This window comes from Acipenser ruthenus, chromosome 9 (assembly GCF_902713425.1).
Source record: "Acipenser ruthenus chromosome 9, fAciRut3.2 maternal haplotype, whole genome shotgun sequence".
In the NCBI taxonomy this organism is placed as follows: domain Eukaryota; kingdom Metazoa; phylum Chordata; class Actinopteri; order Acipenseriformes; family Acipenseridae; genus Acipenser; species Acipenser ruthenus.
Genome location: NC_081197.1, coordinates 39,264,441 through 39,289,077, shown reverse-complemented (window position 1 = coordinate 39,289,077; position 24,637 = coordinate 39,264,441). Strand labels below are relative to the sequence as shown.

The 24,637-nt window shown below is 38.6% G+C and overlaps 1 protein-coding gene across 3 annotated transcripts in view; it reads left to right on the top strand.

The window, feature by feature from the left end:
• The first annotated feature begins 587 nt into the window (after positions 1-587).
• LOC117405930 (immunoglobulin superfamily member 3-like) overlaps positions 588-24,637 on the top strand; it is a 100,518-nt gene continuing 76,468 nt past the window's right edge. The window contains exons 1-3 of one of the 3 annotated variants that reach the window (XM_059029965.1): positions 588-879; positions 2,089-2,240; positions 21,583-21,963. In XM_059029965.1, coding sequence (XP_058885948.1) covers positions 2,183-2,240; positions 21,583-21,963 — 439 coding nt within the window. In that variant the 5' untranslated portion in view covers positions 588-879; positions 2,089-2,182. Of the gene's footprint in view, positions 2,241-21,582; positions 21,964-24,637 lie in introns of all 3 variants that reach the window. The other 2 variants (XM_034009469.3, XM_034009468.3) reach the window with 2 other exon arrangements.

Below are 24,637 nucleotides of genomic sequence, written 5' to 3'. Positions count from 1 at the left end.
AATCCCCAGTGGGGACACTGCTGCTGTACCCTTGAGCAAGGTATACCTAGATTGCTCCAGTAAAAACCCAACTGTATAAATGGGTAATTGTATGTAAAAATAATGTGATATCTTGTAACAATTGTAAGTCGCCCTGGATAAGGGCGTCTGCTAAGAAATCAATAATAACAACAATAAAACTAATCAAAGCTTCAAGACATACCTTCAAAGGGTATTGGGAAGTCTTGAACACATTTACTTTGATAATAAATTACCTATTTCAACAAAATATCTAAAAGACACTGAAAAAGTAATTGAAACATTTACTTTTAATTTCGTTTTTAGTACTATAATTACATGGTAATACCTGTATCTGGGTATTACTGTATATCTTATAGCTTTTTAAAGTTCTGCATGATACAACCAACTAATTAATACACAAATCAGGCTTTTGGCATACATGGATTGTTATACAGATACTTACCACAAACTGTTCGCTTCCTTTTGTTGTAAGTGAATAAAAAATGCAATGTCTAATAATTAAATCTGATAAATTAAAGCCACCGTGCGGAGCTAAAGGGACTCCGAGAAATTCAAATAAACTCAGCTCGCCATCCTATTGGAAAGAAATGTACGTTAAGCCCTCCTCTCTGTTTGGAACAACACCACTGTGCTCCTCCTGCTCGAATGACCCGAGGGGATGTTTTAGTCAAGCAGAAGAAAGGAAGCGGTCTAGTTAGGTTTTAAACTGGAGTAATACACATTCTGTAAGAAATATAACAACGAAGAGCAACAAATACAAAGGACACACTATTCTCACATTTTAAACACCTGGAAAGAAACGCACACCTCCTTCAATTTCGGTGCAGGATTACGCACGAGATATCATCACAACACCAGGTATATATTATAATCTACACGCCTGGATTTGGTTGCGTTGGTCCACTGTGTATAAATAAACAAGCAAGTGCCGTAAGAAATTGAATGGCAATTTAAAGAGACACAAAAACAACATATATATAAATTAGAAAACATACTGGGCTACAGAGATTGTATAGCTTTTATGAGGTGTGGATAGCGTTGAAAATGCATTACATCTGCCGCCTGCTGCTGCTATTGTGATGTGCGACATTTATGACTTTTAACAAATGGTGCTAAGGATTTTACAGATAGTCGCATACAGCTGTTGTATTTTAAAGAACATTCACAAGCCTGCACCTCTAGGGAAGTATTGCTGTACTTTGATCGAATAAGTTATCAGGGCACTTTTACACGTTAGTAAATTCAGGGCGAATGCAAATTTAGCACTGCACATAAACAAAGACCGCGATTGCAATTTAAAGTTTGTTACGGTTTTGCCCTTTAAATATGTTTTACCGACCCCTTTGAAAAGACCTAAACGTGGACAGGATTTGCTGATGAGTGGAATTTTGGGGGAAATTAGCATGTGGCAGTACCTGACATCATTGCGTCCTCATAAACACCCCAACCACGCTTGAAGAGGCTGTATAAAACCCAGCGTTCCATAGATAATGCAAGTCCAGAAGTTAATGCATTAATGTAGAAATATCCTTTTTGAACATCCTGACAACAAATCGATTCCCTTGCCAAGGATTACGACAAGCAGCACAAGAGATCATCTCAGCCTGCTGCCTCAAGCTCGCTGAATAGGTGCATCCTATTGAAATGACAACACAAGGTTTTGTGTATCATAGCCTCAGCTGATACATCAGGAGGAAGGCTCTTCACGCACAGCCCACACACAGTGAGGCTACAATCACAGCAGTCACAAGGGTAATTGGGTAAAGTTGTCTTTTGGAGCATCGCGGTGGCTTTCATCATTACACTTAAAGACTGAAAATTGGATCCCCTTCAAAGATACTCTTGAGCACACAGGAGTTTAAAATTTCATAAGACCTGGATAAACGGCAAACTTGTTAAATAACCCTTTCACCTTCAAAGAATATCTGTTTCTACAGCAAGAAAGTAACAGTTCCTTGGAAGGATAGAAACAGCGTCGTCTAAAACACATTTTCAGAAAGCTTGTTCAATTTTCAACAGTACAGCTGAAGCAGGTGTGCTTAACTTTACATCATCCTTGATTTGTAGGGACATACTTCACCTGAAACTGAAAAAACTGGCGAAATCGAAGTGACGACAGTAGTTCGAAATATTACCAAGAAGCTACTGAGAAACAGTTTCAATGGGATCTAATATGACCATGGAGTGTGCTGTGGTTTTCCTTGCACTACTGTTATTTGGTAAGTCGCTTTCGGTTTATGTTTTTTTTATTCATGTGTCGGCCAGTCTGAGAAACCTATCCAGAATTAGGGTGGCCATTTGTCATGTAGCCCTATTGTAACTGTAGTGGATAACACCGAGCATTGTTTGTGCTAGTAAATAATTGTCTTGGGGGGGAAAAAAATAAATAAATCAGCCATCAGGGTAGCCGCAGGTTAAATGTAGACAGACGAGCTTCTGTTGCCAAATCAGTAGATCCTTCTCCCTAGATTGACTAATGTTATTTTTTTTTTTTGACTAATGTTCCTGGTGAGGGTTGGGTCCGTTGGGTCGGCCCCGCCCTTGTCAGGTACAAACACTGATATTGTACATATCACGCATTTAACGTGGGAAGCTTGCATTTCCTTCAAATACAATATTGACCATATTTGCCGTTTTCAAAATCGGGGGGGGGGGGGGGGGGCATTCACTAAGATGGTAATTTTGAGAGTTTTCATTTCTACTAATAGATTAATTTTTGATAGTAGCAAACTAAAAGTTACAGTTTAGCTGTAGTAATAAAAATGTACAACTATGAAGTTGAGATAAGTAATACGTTTCTACACTTTAATAATGGTATGCATCGGATTGGTTTCTTATAAATTACAGCTGGTCAGTGAAACAGTTTTATGGTGTGGCACACAGGTGTTGCCCAGGCAAATGGAATCGATAATGTCTGGCGGTATAATTAGTCTGTGCTACATTGAGAGGAGAGTGAAAACACAGCTTTGTTCCTCCAATAGTGACCACCTGTTTGTGGGCTGTTTGAAACATTAGCGTGGGGTGTACGTGGCTCCTTAGTGTAAAGCTTTTGGTGAAGAGCAGTAAAAGTTCCAATATTTAATATAATCTGTTTATATTTACGAATTAGTGCTTGGTTAATTCGGTAAGAATGTGCAGTTAAAATAATATTAATGACATAATTTATGTGAACATTATTTGAAGAGGAGTTTTTGTTTTGCAGTCTATGTTAAGTAAAAGTTAAGTACAAAATGAAAGTACTTCTGACATGCACAAAATAAACTGGGTTGGGCAAAAAAAAAAAAAAAAAAAAACACCTCCAGGTAAACTATAAATGTAATGTGTTGAGGCTTGATGTTATACATAAGATATCCCCCGTCGTACATGTATATAATTAATTCAATTCAAGATCCATATGTTGTGATATTTTAAATTTGGGAAGTTTCTTGGAAGCTGTACATTTCCTCCATAGAGATGTTGTAAGAAAGACAGCAATCTGAAGTGATCCACATGGTTTCTCTTGTTCTTGAATGGTCATCCTTTTTCTCCTTGGTTCTCTTCTCGGCACCCTGCTGCTTTGGCAGGCATTACTGTTTAGGCAACTGTGTATACAAAGTGACAGTGTAAACCGAACTAGTAAACATGACACATGGAAGGTTAGGGATGAGATCATTTTGTTAATCCCCCCCCCCCCCCAGTAAACAAATAAGAACCTGAATAATTCAGGTCCACACCCACACTATCAGCAAAACTCTACAAAGCATGGCCGTGTTCTCGGGGTTTCTTGGCTTATTGTGTTCCATTTCACGCCATGAGACAGAAACAAAGGACCTTGACCACCAAACATCCCTGCATAAGAAAACAGACAGTATTAAGGGTTGCTTTATTCCTCAACGAAATATATGCATTGAATTGACTTGACTCCCGAGGTCAGATTATGTGTTATTTTACTGCCAGCTCAAACTGCTGAAGAAATCTAATGGAGTAGAAGGGAAGGTGTTGCCAGTTACGCAATGGCATTTCAATAGTATCCGAAGAAGAAGGAGTGTTGCTAAATTAAATTACTTCTAATGTATTACAATACTTCAACAGCGGGAACTGAAAGTGTTTGCCAATTACAATGTATTTTTTCACATTAAGATCAAGCTTTTTATTCATGAGCATTCTTGCAGCCTGCTCTACACTATCCATAAAAAAAGGAACATAAAACTGCTGCAAATGGATAGGACAGATAGCATTGACATTTGCCAGCTGGTACAGTAAGCTGAACTCTCCATAAGTATTGTACTGCAATAGTGGGGGTCTATGGAATACCACTTACAGGATCCACTTTTTGACTGAATTTCTTGTATTTCTGTGTGTTTTCATCCAGCCAAAACATCGATTTATATCAAAATCCTGTTCTTATTTATTTCTCAAATTCAATGCCTGTCTTCAAATGCAGTGGATTAGGAGCTATGAGATCACATATAGTGCCTGCCAACACTGATAAAAAAAAAAGCATGTTCAAAACATGACGCACATAGAATCAACAACAGTATCCAGTTTAATTCAAGCCTGAGTGGGTACGAAAAGTCGTGATTTGACTGGTTACATTTTAATCAATTAAAAATGTTGATGACTAAAAATAGAAAGCTGTGGAGCCCAAGATTATTTCATAGATACAATGTATGAAAAACCTACCACAATTCGGGGCAGGTTGTTTGACGTGTGCTTTGGCCCCACCCGTAACCAAAACTAGTACAAGCAGTCCCATAGTTGGAGAGGGGATTCGTGTGTTAGTCATTAGCAGGTATGGATGTGAAACAAACATGTTTAATGTTAAGAAACAGACATGAAACTCTCTTTTGTAATCTGTCTGTGTTAAGTGACCTTTTGCATAAAACAGTGACACATAATTTTTCATTGAGAACATACAGTCCTACAGCAGGTGAGAAACTCATTGATGTTACTCACCGGTTTGAGTGTTGCGTTACATGAATGGCATTCCTGAGAACTTAATGGGCTCGTCAAAACCATGTATCTACAGCATTTCAACTGCAGTGGCAATGAGCTTATTTCATTATGTTTGCTGCATTAATTCCTAAGTGGGGAAGCTGGGAGACTGGCTGTGAGAAGAAATCCTAGTTTATTTATTCATGACCTTAATGTAAATTTGCAAGCCAGACTCCCGACAGTGCTTTCCTTTTTATTCCCCTAGACTTCTTCATGAGGTGTTCTCGGATAGATTTAGCCATTGGCCTCACAGAGCTGTCTAATTTCTGTTAAACAGAAACCAGGTACTGTAGTTTCTGATATTCACCTAAAAACCCCAGTCCTATGTGGTAGGTGCTTTCAAATATACATTGTATAGTTTTTCTTAATCTGCAACTCTGTGACATGACAGAACCCCATTTCAAATGTAGTCATAGCTTAAATGTTACTACACTAGGTTTGCTTTCGGAACATTTTGCACTTTCTCTGTCATTTCACATGGAGAGAATTGTCCCTGCTGCTTCAGGCCAGTGAGATTCTTTGACCTACAAGACACTGCTGTGGTTAAATGACCTAGGTAGTAAATGCTGGCAAGACAATTAATGTAGTATTACAATAGATGTCATGTTTTAAAACACTGTACATGTTTGCAATAGCATGTGGTTCTTTCAAAACTACACATTTGAGACCTATATAGTGGGTGAAAGGTATGATTGCAAAAAGTATTTTGTTTGCTGTAACCACGAACATACGGCAGCGAAGACTTTACTGTATGTTGTAAAAGATTGCTGTAAATAGAAAATCTGAAGCTTGTTGCTGCGTAACACATATTGTTAAACCCTAATATTTTTTTTTATTTATTTGGTTGATTTATTTACAGGGACAATGTTGTTACCCCCACCCACCTTCAGTGCAGCAGTGGCTAACTGCATCTCCATGTTGCAGCCCCCTGCTGATTCTGGACCTATCAGGAGCAGCTGAGAGTGAGCAAGCCCCAGCTGTCCTAGCAGGGGTCACCAGAAAGTGCAGTGAAAATTGGAACAGTGATAAGATGGGCGGGACGTAAATACTACATTTTTAAAGAGAACAGTGTTTTAAAAAAAAGGAATCCTGTTAAAAAGGGTGAATAATTCACAAGAGAAGATCCAAAATAAATAGAAACTTTTGACTTTATGTTTGCTTTATGTTTTGCAAATTGAAACCAGAGAAAGCTAGTTAGAGTGGTCCCTGTGTGGTTCACTCCCGTCCTGGAATATTTAAGCTGTGCTTCACTGGGTGAGACATTCACACTACTTCTCACAAGCCCCAGTTGACAGTCTCTGCTGTACAAACCAGTGGTTCTGAAACAATTGCATGCATCTCACTGGAGATGTAATTCATATATATATATACTTTAACTAGCATACGATATGTGGCAGTTGGGCAAGACAGGACTGGGCTTGAGTGAATAGATTTAACTCTATAAGATATATACACTACCAGTCAAAAGTTTTAGAACACCTCCATTTTTCCAGTTTTTATTGAAATTTACGCAGTTTAATGTCTCAATGTACTCTGAAATTAAAGTATAGAACAAATAAACAATTGGAGATAAAAAAAGAAATCATGGAATCGTTTTGTTTAACAAAATTTAATCACAAATGTGTTGCACTTGTAGGTTGCTTTGCTTTCACCCTTCTGTCCAGTTCATCCCAAACCAGCTCGATGGGGTTTAAGTCTGGAGACTGTGCTGGCCATTCCATGATTTGAAGCCTACCGTCTTGTTCTTTTCTTCTAAGGTAGTTCTGACATAGCCTGGAGGTATGTTTTGGGTCATTATCTTGCTGTAGGATGAACCCCTGACCAACTAGGCGTATACCAGAGGGTACTGCATGGCGCTGCAAAATGCTGTGGTAGCAGTTTTGGTTCAGGGTGCCACTCACTCTGTGCAAGTCGCCGACTCTGGATCCAGCAAAAGAGCCCCAGACCATCACGCTTCCTCCTCCATGTTTGACAGTTGGTGTCACACACCGAGGAACCATCCTTTCGCCTACTCGACGGCGTACAAAAACCCTGCGTGATGAACCGAAGATTTCAATTTTTTTTTTCTTTTTTTTTTTTTTTTTTTTAAATTTAGTCGTTGCCAATTATTTTTTATTATTTTCTCCCCAATTTGAAATGCCCAATTATTTTTAGGCTCAGCTCACCGCTACCACCCCTGCGCTGACTCGGGAGGGGCGATGACCGTCAGCCGCCCGCTTCTTTACACTCTGCAGATCACCGTGCAGCCGCCCCAGAGCTACAGCGTCGGAGGACAACGCAGCTCTGGGCAGCTTACAGGCAAGCCTGCAGGCGCCGGCCAGACTACAGGGGTCGCTGGTGCGCGGTGAGCCGAGGACACCCTGGCCGACCTAACCCTCCCTCCCCCCGGGCGACGCTCGGTCAATTGAGCGCCGCCCCCTGGGAGCTCCCGTCCACGGTCGGCTGTGGAATAGCCTGGATTCGAACTCGCGACGTCCAGGCTATAGAGCTCATCCTGCACTCTAGCGAGTGCTTTTACTGGATGCGCCACTCGGGAGCCCCCAAAGATTTCAAATTTTGATTCATCGGTCCATAAGACCTTCTTCCAGTCTTCAGTAGTCCACTGGTGGTGCTTCATGGTCCAGGCAAGCCTCTTTTTTCTTATTTTGCCATCTTAGCAATGGCTTTCTTACTGCCACTCGACCTGTCAAACCTGCAGCTCGAAGTCTTCTCTTCACAGTTGAAACTGAGACTTGCTTACTTCGACCAGTGTTAAGCTGTGCTTGAAGCTGTTGTCCTGTGAGCCGTCTATCATGCAAGCTGTTGACTCTCAGAAACTTGTCTTCTGATTCTGTTGTGACTTTGGGTCTGCCAGACCTCTTCCTGTCAGAGTTTCCTCCAGTTTCCAAGTGCCTTTTGAGGTTTGAAAGACCTACACTTTTAAGGGTTATAATGGTCTGTCTGTCTTCCTTTATTAATTGCCTTTTTCTCGCCATTATGAGAGCAATATACTACTTCCTGCAATACAATACTGTCCAAATAATGCTTAAGAGGGTGTAGTAACACAGTCTGTTCCAACACTGCTTTTATACAGACAGAGGGTTTGTAAGTAATCAACAAAAGTTGGGACACCTGTAGGAATTGTTAGCATCAACTTTCAAGGCTTAATTTACTTCCATTGCTGCAGAACAGCTGTAAGTTGTTAACCCATTACTTGTTCCCTGAAAAAGGCCTTTTTGTATAACTCTGAAATGTACATTATTTTTCCGTTTTTGGTAACCTAAACTTTTTTTTTTTTAACCTCTGGCAGTTTACCGCTTACCTTTGTACCATTTCAGGTTATTCACTGGACTTGAACTGCTTAAATTTCAATAAAAACTGGAAAAATGGGGGTGTTCTAAAACTTTTGACCGGTAGGGTATATATATAATTTGTCACATTGACAAGTAAAGGCTATCATTCTGGAAATGTATTACCTGAAAAGGTAAATTGCTGTTCAAAGTACTGTATTCAGACTGTAATTTACAACCGCCCAGTTATATGAGTGATTAAGGATTATAATATATTTTTCATCTGCAGCAACCGAAGTATGAAGCTACTGTATATTGTACATTTTTTAGTGTAGGGATATCCTGTGTGTATGTAGACTTAATAATTGAAAAGGGCCAGTGTTTGACATACAGTTGTTGGGCGCTCCTGCTGAGAGATGGGACATTGCTGCTAGAAACAGGTTCCTCTTCTGCTGCTATGATGTCAGAATCACTGCTTACAGTAAATTTTAATTGAATGTACGCTGTTGGTCAAGGTTCATGTTCAGGGTCAGTAGCAACTATAACTAGCACAGATTTTAGGAAACATTATAAAAGTGTATACATATAATATTGACAGTTGGGTGTCTTGGACTCCAGTGGATTCTACATCGCAGGGTTAAATAAGCAGTGTAGACTGCAGTATATTCAATGTCAGTGGAAGATGCTGTTCAGCAGAGTTTAATGTACAGTTTATTTGAGCACCAGTGTGTCCAAGGTTGAACTTAACTGTCTTTCCCGGAATTAGACAAACTGTACATGGTGTGAATGCTTTGCTTGTTCATATTATAGAAGATTAGAGTAGAGCTACGAGCAAATTCCAGTCAATTAAATATAAACAGAAAAACACGCAACTTGTACATTTTGATTCATTTTATGCATAAAACATCAGCAAGGCCGTAGATTATGTTTAAATGGCTGGTTTCATAAACACTAGTTACTAATCTTGGATGACCTTGTGTTTCCTTAAAACCATCTGATGGTCTCTCTGTAACTTCGGTAGAGTTGTTGGGGATGCCATGCTCCCAAACCCTTGTACATGTCCTAATTATTTTCTTTGCTATTAAAATGTATGTTAAAATTTTTGGTTGTCAAGGGAGACGGGGTGAGTCGCAGCAGAAGTTAATGGAGAATCACAAATCCCATCCTCTTCACTCCTTTGTTGTGGAGTGTGCTGTGCTGTGCCTATATGTACTGTAATCAGAAGTTCCAGATAAGCTGCATACCTGCCGTTTTTACGCATTAAAAAAATCAGAAATACGCACTCAATTTAAATTGAATGCATAAAAATACGCATAGCAATTTTGCTGCACAGCTTGTCTGCCTCCCCTAAAATTTCCACTAACAACTACACCTCCCAAAATACAATGTCTTCAGTTACTAGAAAAGTGTACACAAGAAAAACCAACCCAACAAACATTGTCCAGTCTCTGGCTAGCCCTGTTGTCTTTGCAGCCAATCACAGTAAGAATAAGAAATTGGAAGCTACACAGGCTGAAGCGTAAAATACCCCAGTCCAGCTATAAATCCACCTGGAACCATCGTCAGAGGCAACCGCTAAAAGGTGTCTATAATATTAAACAAACTGTTTTTATAACTTATTAATGTATTCCCTTATTTTATTTATCTGTATGTCTTTATATAGAAGTTTTAGCATGTTCACTGAGTTTAAGAATTTAATGTTAAAATATAAGTTCTGTTTCTGTGCTTATCTTCATTATGTGTTCTGTTTCTGTGCTTATCTTCAAAGTCATATTGGCTGTGGTCAATAAATGCCTACCCCATTCCCATTAAAGATTGTACAGTATTTATTGAGATTACTCATGACTTCAAGGTAATGTTGCATGTTACCCCCTGAAAATACATTTTACTCTCTGTGTTAAAATTAGAGGGTAAGTTACTCCCAGACCCAAAACCTTATCTGGAGTGGTGACTGTACCTATACACCTACATGCGTGGATAAAGCCAGATTCATTTATTTTCCACGTATCAATAGTGTGCACATGGGAGAAAAGTTAACTGTTTATTGCAATCACCCGCTCTCCTCTATCCACCCCCCAAAAAACCAAACCAAAACATACCTTTTCTTTAATCGACTTTTTCACGGATAGCGTTGGCATATTGAACAAACAGGGATTAGAGGCTAGTGCAAGGGGGTGGGAGATAATATTTACCCCGAAGCCTGAATGCAAGTAAATGCAGGAAGGGAAACACAGGTTTTACCATTACCATGTATCTCCCACTGGCGTAGCACAAACTAACTAATTTAAGATTTGCACTTTAAGGTTACACTTAATGAAGTATTTTCTTTTCTAAGGGTGGTGTTTTTCAGTTAATGTCATTTTTTTTTGGTTTGTTTCCTGGTTGGTACTCTTCATCATATATCTTTTTTTTTCTGTTGGGAAAACGATACAGTAAGGGAAGGTGTACAATTCTTCAATATTGAAGTCTGTTGTGAAAGAGTACAATCCAAAATCAGTCAGTCCTAAATGAACTGCTGAACCTTTGTTTCAGTATGTATTTTAAGGTAAAACGAATTCCTCCTGAAGTTTAGTTTAAGCCACCTATGTGCAGGTATAGTGAAAGCAGCTTTAAAGATTATAATAAAGACGATTATGGTAATCATCTTGGATGTTGATGAATCTATGGAAGTACTTTGCATTGAAGATGATGTACAGTATGTGCAATGGTTGATTGGATTAGCTCTTTTGTATAATCGGATTTAGGACTCCCAACAGCTTGTGTTCACTTTCTTTTAATGAAGTGTGTTTGCAGATCCTTGTTAAAACTTGCAAGTAACTGCTTAAAACCGTTTTTGTAGTGTAGTGTATTGTCCAGTACTGTGGAACCCGTTTCTTCCTTGCAAACAACATGACATCTCAACGCCGCCCTCTGGTGACCACATTTTGTAATAAAATGATTAAAAAAACAGTTTCACTATGGGCATTGGCTACTTCAAGTTTGGCTCAACGGTGTGTCCTTTGTTTTTTTTTTTGGTACTGTGGCAGTGTGCTCCGCCCCTGTGTGTATTTTATGTTTATATGTTGCGTGTGCTGTATTAATGTTGGTGTATATTGGTGCACGGGATATAATGTGGGGTTGTGTAGCATTTAAAATGTATATTTGTATTTAGAAACAAGGATAGCACAATCACTTCACAGTAAAAAAAGGTATTTCTATGGAAGGACAGGAAGGGCACAAAGTAGTTCACTTGCAGATGTACCGAGATTCAAATTGAATAATTGATTAGCAATCCAATCTCAGTACAGCTACATAAAAGGGTGAATGTTTCACTCACTCTGGGTTGTGTGTGGAGAGGAGAAATTTTTTTTAAAAAGAAACAACAATTGCTAAGTGTGCTGGCTTTTAAACCAGCATGATACTTCTTTGTTCGTCCACTGTTTGTTTAGTGTTAGTTCGTTCTGTTTGTCTATTTAATTTGGCCAAAGTGCTTTGCACTGAACTCAGCTGTGTCCTGCCTCATTTCTGGTCTGACGTCACCCCTACAGCCAGCTGTGACAGGTACTTTTTGTTGCTTTTATAGGAAAATGTGAGACCCACAACATGATGGAGGTACATATTAGGTAACATTTACAAGGCATTTTTTTTGTTAGCTCAATGCACACTTTAAACTATAGTACCACCAGGTTTTTCAACAAGACCTACAGTATATATATATATATATATGTATTTTTTTTTATAAAATGTTCTATACAGCTGATTCTTTTAGTGTAACTTGGACATACAAAAGACATGGTAATGTGTTGGTTGTTGTCTGTTTGACTGCTTCATTCAGTACATTAGGCAGGTAGAGGTGACCAGCAATGGCACGAACATACTGCAGCTCATGCGGAGGAATTCAAATTTCTCTGACAGGCTTTGCAGACAGCTGAAGAGCATCCATCCTTTTGAAGTCACTCCAGGCTTTAAATCCTCATTGAAAATGTTCAGATCTCTGAAAATGAAAGACGACATGTGCATGAGTTCTTTTATGTCTTTGCTAATGTGCATACTTTCTGGCAGAGACCGCAAGAGCCTTTGATACGGGTACTGGTTTAGAGGACATAAAAAAAAGCACTTTACCTACTGCAAGAGGAGCGCTCACCTCCGATCTCATGCTTTTAAACAGCTGGAGGAGATATTTCGAGATTTAGGTTTGATGTGTTTTTTTTTTTTTTTCTCTTCTGTCTGGGTCTGGAGAAAAGCTACCAGTTTTGTCTGACTGTCTTTCAAAATAGTTACAGAGATGTAACCATGATGCAGTATACTACTTTTCATATCTTCCCCTTTTGGAAAGTTGCGTTTTGATTGAAATACAACCTATTTCGCTAGAAAGAATTGCAGACCAAAACTCCACAAAATGTGTTACCATGAGTGTAATTTTGCAGTCTGATATGCACAATATGCCATTTAAACAATATGCCAGTGCCATTGCATTCTCTGAGAGCCTTAATACAGTACAGAATGGAACACAACTCTACTGGAGTGTGTCTCTTTTTTTCTAATTTTCCACCTTCCTCCCCTCCTCCTCTTCTGGGGGCAAGTGACGTTCACTTCACAACCTTAGGCCCAGCTGAGCTAGCCTCGACCTCTGAGGTAGGTTCTCGGAGAGCCAGAGGGGACCCCCGGCCAAATCTTAACAATCTCTGTATCATTCCAGGGGCAGCATACATGCTCCCCAGCCTTGGAGGCAGATCGGTTCAGTATCACCTCTGAGATGGATCTCTGCTCTGAAAGGGCGGCTCTCCCCGAGTCAGGGGGAAACCCTGTATTCTTTACTAACAGCTTTTATCTATGCCAGTGTTCCACACTGGCTCCTTTTGCATGTTCATTTCCTTCTCTCTTTCAGAATTCCTGTCTCCCCGCGTGGCTCTGTCTTGGAGGTCTGGCCGTGCCGATCTCCTGAAGCATAGGCGTTCCTTGTTAGTCGGGGTGACTTCTTCTAGTCTTCTCAAATGTATCCTCTATCCTTCTTCATTTTGCCCTTGAAGTAACGCTTGCTTTCCAGCATTGGAGGTCGATCGGTTCGGTCTCACCTTCGTGAGAGAGGCTCAAGCACATAGTTCCTTTCAAATCCGAGGGCTTATTCCTCACACCCTTTGCTCCTTTTCTGTGAACAACTGTGTTGGCAAGTGTTTTATAACAGGAGTTTTGTGTTTTATATGTACAGTACTCTGAGGTGTCTGACACAAAAAGCGATTTAAAAGTCAAAATACTTTGTTTTAGCACTGTAGGTTGTCTAGGTCATATAAAGTATTAATGGTGCTACAAGTAATTCATTGAAATGTTTACTAATATATATATATATATATATATATATATATATATATATATATATGTTTACTAATTGTCCAAAGAAGGGTTTTTGTAAGTGTCAGGTTTATCTTCAGTATGAGAACTGACATTCCGGAAAAGACTGAACCCAACACTGAATTTGGAAAATTTAAAACAAAGTACTAAACTAGAAAACTAAGAGAAAATAAGAGAACTACTAATGTATACGCTCTGAAATTGGTTCTATATACTTATTCAATTCAAAGCTTGGATAATATATTAAAAGCTAATCCATCAAGAACTGAGTGTAGTACAGTGTGTGCTAATGTAGGAGAATGCAATTTAAGATTCTATACAAATTGCATTACCAGTATTATGCATGCAATACAAATGTTTAAGAAGAAGTTTAGAGATACACCTACATATGTTTGTATAGTAGGCACATTTTTATATTAATCTTTTGTTTTTGAAGACATTCATTTTAATAAACTTGAAATATAAAATATTTAGATTGCACTTTGAAGATACATAACACCATAATGCCTGATAAGAATATAAGAAAGTTTACAAACGAGAGGAGGCCATTCAGCCTATCTTGCTCGTTTGGTTGTTAGTAGCTTATTGATCCCATAATCTCATCAAGCAGCTTTTGAAGGATCCCAGGGTGTCAGCTTCAACAACATTACAGGGGAGTTGGTTCCAGACCCTCACAATTCTCTGTGTAAATATTTTCTCATATTTTGTGTTCTGAATGCCCCTTTATCTAATCTCCATTTGTGACCCCTGGTCCTTGTTTCTTTTTTCAGGTCAAAAAGTCCCCTGGATCGACATTGTCTATACCTTTTAGGATTTTGAATGCTTGAATCAGATCACCGTGTAGTCTTCTTTGTTCAAGACTGAATAGATTCAATTCTTTTAGCCTGTCTGCATACGACATGCCTTTTAAACCCGGGATAATTCTGGTTGCTCTTCTTTGCACTCTTTCTAGAGCAGCAATATCCTTTTTGTAACGAGGTGACCAGAACTGAACACAATATCCTAGATGAGGTATTACTAATGCATTGTACAGTTTTAACATTACTTCCCTTGATTTAAATTCAACAGTTTTCACTATATATCCGAGCATTTTGTTAGTCTCCCACATGCCTTCTGGCAAACTAGCCAAGATCTGATGTGTTTTTTTCAACAATGGCTTTCTTTTTGCCACTCTCCCATAAAGGCCAGTTTTGTGAAGCACCCAGGCTATTGTTGTCATATGCACAGTGTCTCCCAGCTCAGCCTTGGAAGACTGTAACTCCTTTAGAGTTGCCATAGGTCTCTTGGTGGCCTCCCTGACTAGTGCCCTTCTCGCCCGGATACTCTGTTTTTGAGGACGGCCTGTTCTAGACAGATTCGCAGTTGTGCCATATTCTCTCCATTTCTTAATAATGGATTTTACTGTGCTCCGGGGGATATTCAGTGCCTTGGAAATGTTCTTATATCCTACCCCTGATTGGTGCTTTTGAAGAACCTTATTCCGGATTTGCTTTGAATGTTCTTTCGTCTTCATGATGTCTTTTTTGTTAGGAAATGTACTAACCAACTGTGGGACCTCCCAGAGACAGGTGTATTTAACCTGGAATCATGTGAAACACCTTCATTGCTCACAGGTGGACTCCATTCAACTAATTATGTGACTTCTAAGGACACTTGGTTGCACCAGAGCTTATTTAGGTGTGTCATAGCAAAGGGGGTGAATACTTATGCAATCAATTATTTTCTGTTTTATATTTGTAATTAATTTAGAACAATTTGTAGATTTTATTTTTCACTTTGACATTATGGACTTTTTTGTGTTGATCAGTGGCAAAAACTCCTAATTAAATCCATTTTGATTCCATGTTGTAACACAATAAAATGTGGAAAAGTCCAAGGGGGATGAATACTTTTGAGAGCCACTGTATATGTTTTGTAATCTGCATAAAACAACTAGTTTTTTCATATTTTTGGAGAATGAAGGAAAGCTCCCACACTGAGCTACAAATCCTTTCTCAAGTCCATTGGCACACCAGTCCCATTTCCAAGCCTTGAGTGAAGCTTGTTGGTTAATGTAGTTTACACAAATGAGACCAGCTGTCCATATGCTGATGAATTTCTAATTGAATTATAATACCTGACACACAGGGAGCATTACCAGATCGATAATTGACCCTGCAGTGACAGTTAAGCAATTTAAGTACTGACAAGGACTTGAAACTAATCTCCTGCAAGAGTAGTTAAGCTTACAAAAAGAAAAGATACAATAATGGAAATGCTCTTTTCTGCAATGGTTGAAACCATCCATTTTGTATGTAAACAAAAATAACTTCTACATTTTAATGTACGATCAAATACAAAATGTTGGCATGATCCGCGTGTTAGAAACAGTGGCGCCCCAAGAATAGGACTTGGAGAAAGCTGTTAATGTTCTGACTAAATTGACAGTGCCCTCAGCACAGAAATTGTAATCTCACTGTTTTCTTGTAACCTTGAGCTATGGTTCAGGGAGCAGGAGCTCGGGCTCCTCCCATGTTGTTCTGCCCCGACCAAAATGCTTGTCAAACTCCCTATTTAAACCCTGGGTCGCGCCCTGATTCTCTGTATTGTTTTACATGGTTAAATGTTGCAATCGCTTTGTTTTCTCAGCAGTTCTACCCTATTGTAGATAACATTACAGAAGGCTCTAGCAGTAAGTAGGTACATTTTCAATTCAGACACCCAACAAGAAGACTTTTGTTTTGGGTTGTCCTTGAAGAATAAATGCAGTGAACTAAAAATTATAGGTGCAAAAACCAGATATTACACATCTCTGAATGTGTTGTATTTGCACAGCTTGGAGAGTGGTAAGTCTGTCACTGAGGAACTTAGCTAGTTATTTATTTTAGGCTGCTGGCAGTCAGCTGACAGAACATACTTTTGGATTTTTTTTCCATGAATCATAACTGTTAAGTCTTAAAAGTGAAGTAGTGCAGCCTGAGAAGTGGTCTGTCTGTTTTTAGATAATAAGACTTAATGCTGTCTGTAACTATGGGTTTCCCATGCCAAGCTTTCAATTGGTCTCTTAGTCATCCTGAAATAATGATATGTTGTCATCAGATATTGTCATGATGTGTTGTCATCAGACAGTCCTGCATAAGGGAGAGCTTTATTATAGATCCTTTTATTGCATTTTTTGTTGTTTTTTTGTCTTTTGCTGGGCCAGCAGTGTGGAGTAGTTGTTAGGGCTCTGCAGTCTAGACTGGAGGGTTGTGGGTTCAATCCCAGGTGGGGGACACTGCTGCTCTACCCTTGAGCAAGGTACTTTACCTAGATTGCTCCAGTAAAAACCCAACTGTATAAATGGGTAATTGTATGTAAAAATAATGTGATATCTTCAAACAATTGTAAGTTGCCCTGGATAAGGGTGTCGGCTAAGAAATAGATAATAATAATACTACATTTTTATGATAGCTCACCATTTTGAGAGAAGATGAGCTGCAGCCCACTTCTTGAATTTATCTCATCTGTAGCCAACACAAAATGAGTTAATCTTACTGAATTTTCTACTGGGAATTGGAGTCCAAATCACAAAAACATTAGCCGTCCCAAAAATAATGTTGTACAGTAATACAAGCAAATAATCAACAGATCGTCAACAAAAGAAGAGTGTGTCCATGATATTCGAGTGCTAATGAAAGGTTATAATGGATTTTAAAACCTTGCGTTCATTTAAAGTATACAGAACATCTATATGTAATAAACTCTTTTTTGTGACTTTTTCAGGACTCGGGACAGATATAGAGTTACAATAGCTTTAATCTACTGGGAAACTGCCTGGTAAATGTTAACATGTAACACGGCGGAGGCTGGGTATGAACCAGCGACCCCACATCCAGCAAGGTAGCGTCAACCAAAATGCAAAAGAGACGGGCTTGTCTGAGGTTGTGGTTGTAGAGCTTTTAACCTCAGCTCATCTCACCGACAGGGGACGGAATCTGTAACTGCAGTGTATCACACATCACTAGCCGTTACAATCACAGTCCCTGTGTAAAGGTGGATTTTACCTGCTTCAAAATATTGTTTGGATCCAGTATAAAATCAGTTTCTGAGTGAATGTGCTGATTCAAATAGGCTCCTCAAAAAACCGAGGACTTACTCAACATCTCCGGCTAGCTGTTGCCTGAAGGGTTTTATCAGTGTAGTCTTTCAGAATGTTTGTTTATTTTTTTCAGAGTACTTAGTGCCAAACCCTAGACTGCAATCTTTGGAAGCTCCCTTTATAGCAGCCCCTACCCCACCCCACTCCACCTCACTCCACCCCCAGTCCACCCCACTCCACCCCCACCCTACCCCACTCCACCCTACCCTTTCACAGATCAGCTGTTGGAGGTGATGCTTAATGGCTCTTGTCGCTGGAATGTGCTTCCTAAGGAGACCCTCAGAGCTCGGCTGCGTTCAGTAGGCAGAGCGCTCTGCTGTGGCGCTACGCAACATAAGTTATCTCTTATTGAACAGTGTGCTATGAAGAGATTACTTTCTAGATGTTCATCACTAGCTTTGTTTTTGGATGAATTTATGGAAGATTGTGCAGAAAATCTGCTGTTTAATGCCTCTATTGCACTTGCATCGAGAGCCAACACCATGGCTTTAGTGGCAGTGAATTCAAACACATGCGAGAGTCCTGTACGGATTGAAAACTACGTTGAGAGCATTGTTCCTCAGTACTGTGCTTGTTGCATATTGCATGTTTTATTTACAGGTGGCTACAGTGTAGTTTACGCTTGCAATTAAGATGTTTCATAATAAAATTTAAAAAATTAAAAAAAAACCTGTCCAAAAATAGAACAATTTATTTTTTCAACAACTGTTCAACCCAGTAATATCTTTATACTGCAAATAAAAAAATAAAATAAAATAAAAATAAAAACTTTCCAAAGAAATTATTTCTTCAATGATTCTTTGAATACATCTGTGAATTACTTTAGCAGTTTGTAACACTGCAAAAGTACCTAATTTTAGTAAAGTTCTCTTATTCTAACTTCCCCTTTCTGTGCTGTTTCAGCCGAGATACACTGTGAAGGCTAATTATCTCACCGAAACAGCACAACTATTAAAATAAATAAATAAATAAAACTGCGTTACATGCAGTTCACCTTTAACACATCGCTATGCATACATTATTTTTCTTTTTAAATGCAGCATAGAAAATATTCCTTAATGTAAGGCTGAACAAACAATAACAAGCTGAGCGTTTTAAATGTTGCATGCGATGCTGCAGATTCACTTCATTTAAAAAGGAAAATAGTCAAATAATTATGCTGTTAATTGAAATAAACTATCAGATTTTTTTTTTAATGAAAAAGAATGCGTACAGATATGTTGGTCAATATGTGGGGAAATGACACCGCCGTCGTCACGCTGATATTGTGCTGTTCAATAGAAAGTGCCACTGAGCGCTCTGCCTGTTGAACACACCCCTGGCTTCAGTGGAAATGTTTTAGTAAAGCTATTTAAGCACTATTTTTTAACCCTGGCCTATTTTTTATGTACATCACTTTGGCATGTAATAAAGTCTCATTTGTTTTTGCTGCTGCTACTGTTTTTAGACAGCAGGATCAGGATTCGATTGGTCCATGTCTATCAATGTTGACTGGCTCAGCCACTGGGATAGGCTGTATTTAAGTATTTTGCTGTTAGTAGTAACATTTCACAAAAACGTGTGTGTGTGTGTGTGTATATATATATATATAATATATAATCTGATTCATGGTGGTTCTAACTTGGTAATGCAAAAGTAATTGAGCAACAAATTAATTATTGCTGCATTACCAATGCTCAGAAACTAGCATATTACTTTTTTGTAAACCAAGCATTTTCTGCAGTATCTTGCATGCTGCAGTGTTTCGATTCGAGCATCAATACATTTAGTGAATGAACAACTGGCAATATAATGTGAAGATGGTAGGAGATAATGAAGGGAGGTATATTTGGTCCCAGAAGCTATATATACTGTATCGCCTGTTAAAGCTCTGTATTGGTTCTAGGAAGCAGCAGAGAAACAGTGCTCAGCAACAGAGCAGGAAAGAGTGGGAGGTTTTCAGCCATCGTCGACAATAAATCTGGGGACCACACTCATATAAATACTGGTTTAATGTGACCTCAAGTAGAGACAAAGCCAAGTTAACTAGATTTCTGCTGACAGTGGCTAAAAAATACCCAGTCTTTACAGCTCTGTTTGTTGTGTTGCACAGTACAGTATATATGCTTCATTCCTGCATCACACCCCACTGCTGAGCATGAAAGACAGATTCAGGGCCTATATTCAGACAAAAGACACCTCACTCATCATCCTATGGCAGCTTCACTTTGGGGTAGAGTATAGAGTACATGTAAATTGCCAAAGCAGATGTTTAATGAATCCAATAACCATTAAGATAGATGGTCTATAAGAAACAATTTTCTTACCGGCTAGCTGAGAGCCCTTGTGATACTCTCGAGTCTCTCAAAGTTTTTTCCAGTATATATTAAATGAATTCTCTGATGCACTGTTTTTGGTATGTACGTACTGTAACATGTTTACTTGCGTACAGACTGTGTAGACTACAGTATGATTAACCATAGCAAAGAATAGAGGGTCAGGACAAGAAATTGCATTTTATACAACATGAAGTGAGAGAGACAACATGCTGTCTGTGCTCAGAATGAATTCATTGTCATTCTGTCGTTTCTCAGTCTAGAACTTGAGAGAAGCAGGGATGCTTTGTAAAGCAAGTCAAGCGAAACTTCTCTTCCAGAAGTAAAACATTGGCAAGTCTGTTACATTCGTGAGTCCCACAAACCTCACTAGCAACAAAAATGATACCTTCTGAAATTGAAAAGGAATGGTGGAACAAAGCTGAGAAACAAGTATTGATTTTTTTTTTAAATAAAAGCTATATTTAGGGGACACACTGAGTTAAAAGTATAAAAGAAAAAGCTACCTGCACACAAATGTGTTATTGTATTCTGTGAATACCCCAGTGCGCGTCCATGAGCTATGCCTCAGATACTGCATAATTATTTTAAACCAAATAAATAAATGTGCTTTTTCAGGAGAAGACCGGTTTTTATAGAGACAGCTTTCTTTACAGATAGTGAGAGATGCTGTGATAGAAGGGAGCATAAAGTAAAGTGGTGTAAGGGACTCAACCGAAGCTCAATTATATTGATACAACAACGTCTGAGCTGAATTTTGTGGTTTTAAATGTGCATGTTATTTTCATATCTTAATAATGTTCTCTTAAAATAAATGACACTGTCTTGTATGTTTTAACACATACAGTAAAATCCAAATGACTAGAAGGGAATGGAAAAAAATCCCCCATAGTCAGATAGGATTGAAATCAAGAAACCAATGAGTAAAACAAGGACCAGTCTCATTGTAAGAGATCCATGAAATTCACCTCTCTGGTTCAGTGCCATGTTTTTTTTTTCCTCTCCCTAAACTGAAAGCAGAACTAATCTTAACAATGAAATCGCATGTACTTGGATCGTTTTGAAATGCAGACATCTTACAAGTGCTGGAGATCTTATGTCAGACTTGGGGCCCTTTTTGCCAAAGCAAAGACACTTTTAAAGAGGAACAAAATGCATTAACATCTAATTTGTTTCTTGTGAGTTTAATACCATCAAGGTTACTCTCAGAAAATGTGTCTTTTGCATTTAGATGAGCTCCAGTGGCACAGCTATAATTTCATTATCTTTTTTTTTTTTAAATAGCATTAAAGTAGTTGATAAAAAGCTATTATAACTTTTCATTATGCTTTATAACCTACCGGATCTAATTTTTTTTAAAAAAAACAATACCAATAAACTGTAACCCATAGAATATTATTGGTTTCTTCTATTTTCAAGTATCAATCCAAAAGAATTTCTGAAAAAAAGAGAAACCATAATAATTAAACATAAAAGAATGATAATGTAATTGTTGACATCTTTTGGGCATGGTAACTCAGTGGGTTTTATTATTATTTTTTTTTTCTCTCCTCAGCAGGCACAAGTTCAGCCAAGCGTGTGGTGACAGTTCAGACTGGCACTCTGTACCGGACTGTGGACTCCCACATTACAATCTGGTGCAATGTTAGTGGCTACCAGGGCACTATGGAGCAAGACTTCCAATGGTCTATCTACCTGACCTCTGCCCCTGAGCGGGAGATCCAGATCATCAGCACCAAGGACCCCAACTACGCCTACGCCCTGTATGGAGAGCGAGTGCGTAGCAAGGAAATCTACATCGAGAGGGTGAGCGGGGACTCAGTACTGCTGCACATCACAAAACTCCAACAGCAGGACCAGGGGGAGTACGAGTGCTACACCCCCAACACTGATGCTCACTACCTGGGAGTGTACAGTGCCAAAATGAACCTCACCGGTAAGGACGCTCATGGTTTTATTTTGGCATGCTCTTAGTCAACAAATTCAGCTAATTAAAATTATTTATTTATTTATTTTGTAATTCCATGGAAATGTAAATGTCTTAACTTTTATAGTGTGCAGCTTTCTTCTTTGCTTTAAGCCATTGAATAATTGAAAATAAAGTACCCTTGACATTTCAAAAAGATAAACCGTTCACACTTGTGATAACAATGACGCCAGCTGTACCCTTTGAGGAAGGGATCATATCAGTGAACATTGTAAGGCATTTTATGTTCCTTCAAGGCATTGAGACACATCTACAGGGTAGTGGATGACCAGAGAAGCGCAATGCTCAGAGTAGGGAGTGAATAAAGAAAATGCCTTCACAACCAATTGCATGAATATGAGCACACTGACATTTCATATTCTTGTAATAGATCCCTCCAAAAAGACATTCAGCTTATAGCAGCTGCAGATATCTTTCTATATAATATGAAGACCCAAGCTGCATTGTACAACATATGGTTAACATACAGTATTATACCCCCACCCGCCACAAAAAACAATTCTGAATATTTAGAACCAGGAGATTCTGATTATATTACTGAAACTGTAGAACTTTGTAGAAGTTCCGTATAATTCATTCTTCACATAACACCAAACATATGTCTAATGCCAGGCTATTCCATTTGATATACAGTACATGTGCATGTGGGTGGGAGTGATTTAAACCAACAGAAACCAGTAGCTCACAATAAATATATATAATCGGTGTGATGCCATAATGATTTGAGCTTTATCTTGTAAACAACATTGTCCCAGTGACCAGAAATCATCACTTTAAACTTTAAATATGCATACCCTTGATCTAAAAGGAGATCCACCACAACCATTTGGAGATAAGTGCTAAAGATTTTTAAACCCTTGGGTTTCTCAGACATCTGAGTCGCTGTACAGCACTGGAGATTGCAAACTGGCAGTAATATGGGGCTTGTTTTCAAGCTATTATTTTTTTAGTAAGTGTATAGTGTGCCTTGTAAGAATTAGCAGTGAAAGAACCTGCTCTGCTTTCTGTTAACGAGTAGGACAATTCTGGAATTGCTGATGTCCAGAGAGCCATCTGCACCTCTGTTTTATGTCTCTTCTGAAGGAGCATTACTGAGAACATTGCTGACAGTTGCAAAGGTTTACACCCATCTCAATGTTGAACATCTACAGTTTTATTGTTGAAAAACACGGAGAGAAATTACAGAACAGAACACCCTTCTACTGTCAACAACAGCCCTTCATCAACAACACAGAAAGGCAATACTGTACAAATTGTGTTGTATGTCTTTTGCCACCACTGCTTATGGGTAAAATTGAATTTACTGGATCTCACTCAACTTGCTGCTGTATCGTGACCAACTCCATATCTTAACTCATGCTATTTATTCAGCTCCAGTTGTCTAAGATAAAACAAAGAATAAAAATGATCATCTGCAAAGCCTCCTGTATGATACAGTATCTGTCCAACACATTGATTTTATACTGATTAATGGCAGTATTAATTACTTAACAACTGGATTCCTGATGCAAGAAACTCGGTCATTAATTTATTTTGCAACTTAGTTTTTAAAGTTCTGGATACATTTGTAGTATTTCATGGAAGCTAAATGTTTGCACTCTTACATTTATTATTTCAAATGATTTCTCTGCTGGATAATTAATGTATTTAGTTTGTTTCATTTATAATGGAGGTGGCCATCCATCCATACTGTATGTATGTCACACTTCCTCTTTAGTGATGCTTTATAAGAACACACTTGAGTATAAGTTATTGAGAGTATCTGGGTCTGCGGGTATAGAGTGTTCCACAGTATCAGCAACACAAAAAACAGATATATATTAAAACTTGTATATTTACGAAACTTAAATAAAGCAGAAACAAATATTCCTGTTGAGCAAACTGTTCAAATGCTCTTTTGAAGCTGAGTTAAGTCAGCAATGTGAATACAGAGTGGAAGATCATTGAGTAGGTGTCAAGCAGAAAGCTGCCATTGATGCTGCTGAAATCTGTTCTTCCAATTTACATAGATGATGTGTTTTTTCTTTGGTTGCCGTGGTTATATGCCCATCAATTTACAACATCTCTGAGCTAATTCATACAAATTCCTGCCCTTTTAAAGCCACTTCTATAGTGAACCAGTGCGCAACATTAGTCTGTTGGTCATCTATTCTATTTCACCGACAGTGTCCACTTGGTGGGTTGGTAAATATGAGTAAATCCACACCCAAAAGATCCCAAGCTTTCAAAATTTCCATAAAATAAGATTTAGTTTTACTTTGTTTGACTGCTTTAGGTAGGACTTGCCCATCTAAATGTTGGAACAAGTTCAGAAGTGGTCCTGTTGCCAATTGTTTTATTATTATTGCAAAAAACTGATTTTCAGATAGAAGTTGTGGGTTTCATATAATACTCCAATTGTAGAAGAGAAAATTAACGATCACAAAAAATGATAAGCCAACATCCATAAATAAAGTTTCCCTGGAGCAGTTTTGATGAAAGAGATTATACAGTACAATATGAATGGGAGGGGGGAACTTATTTATAAATGCCAGCACTTAACATGCACTGAATGCCCCTGTGACTCGGCTCTCCTCTACAGACAGCATTAAGAGCCTGACTCTGTGTGCTGACAATGAGCAAC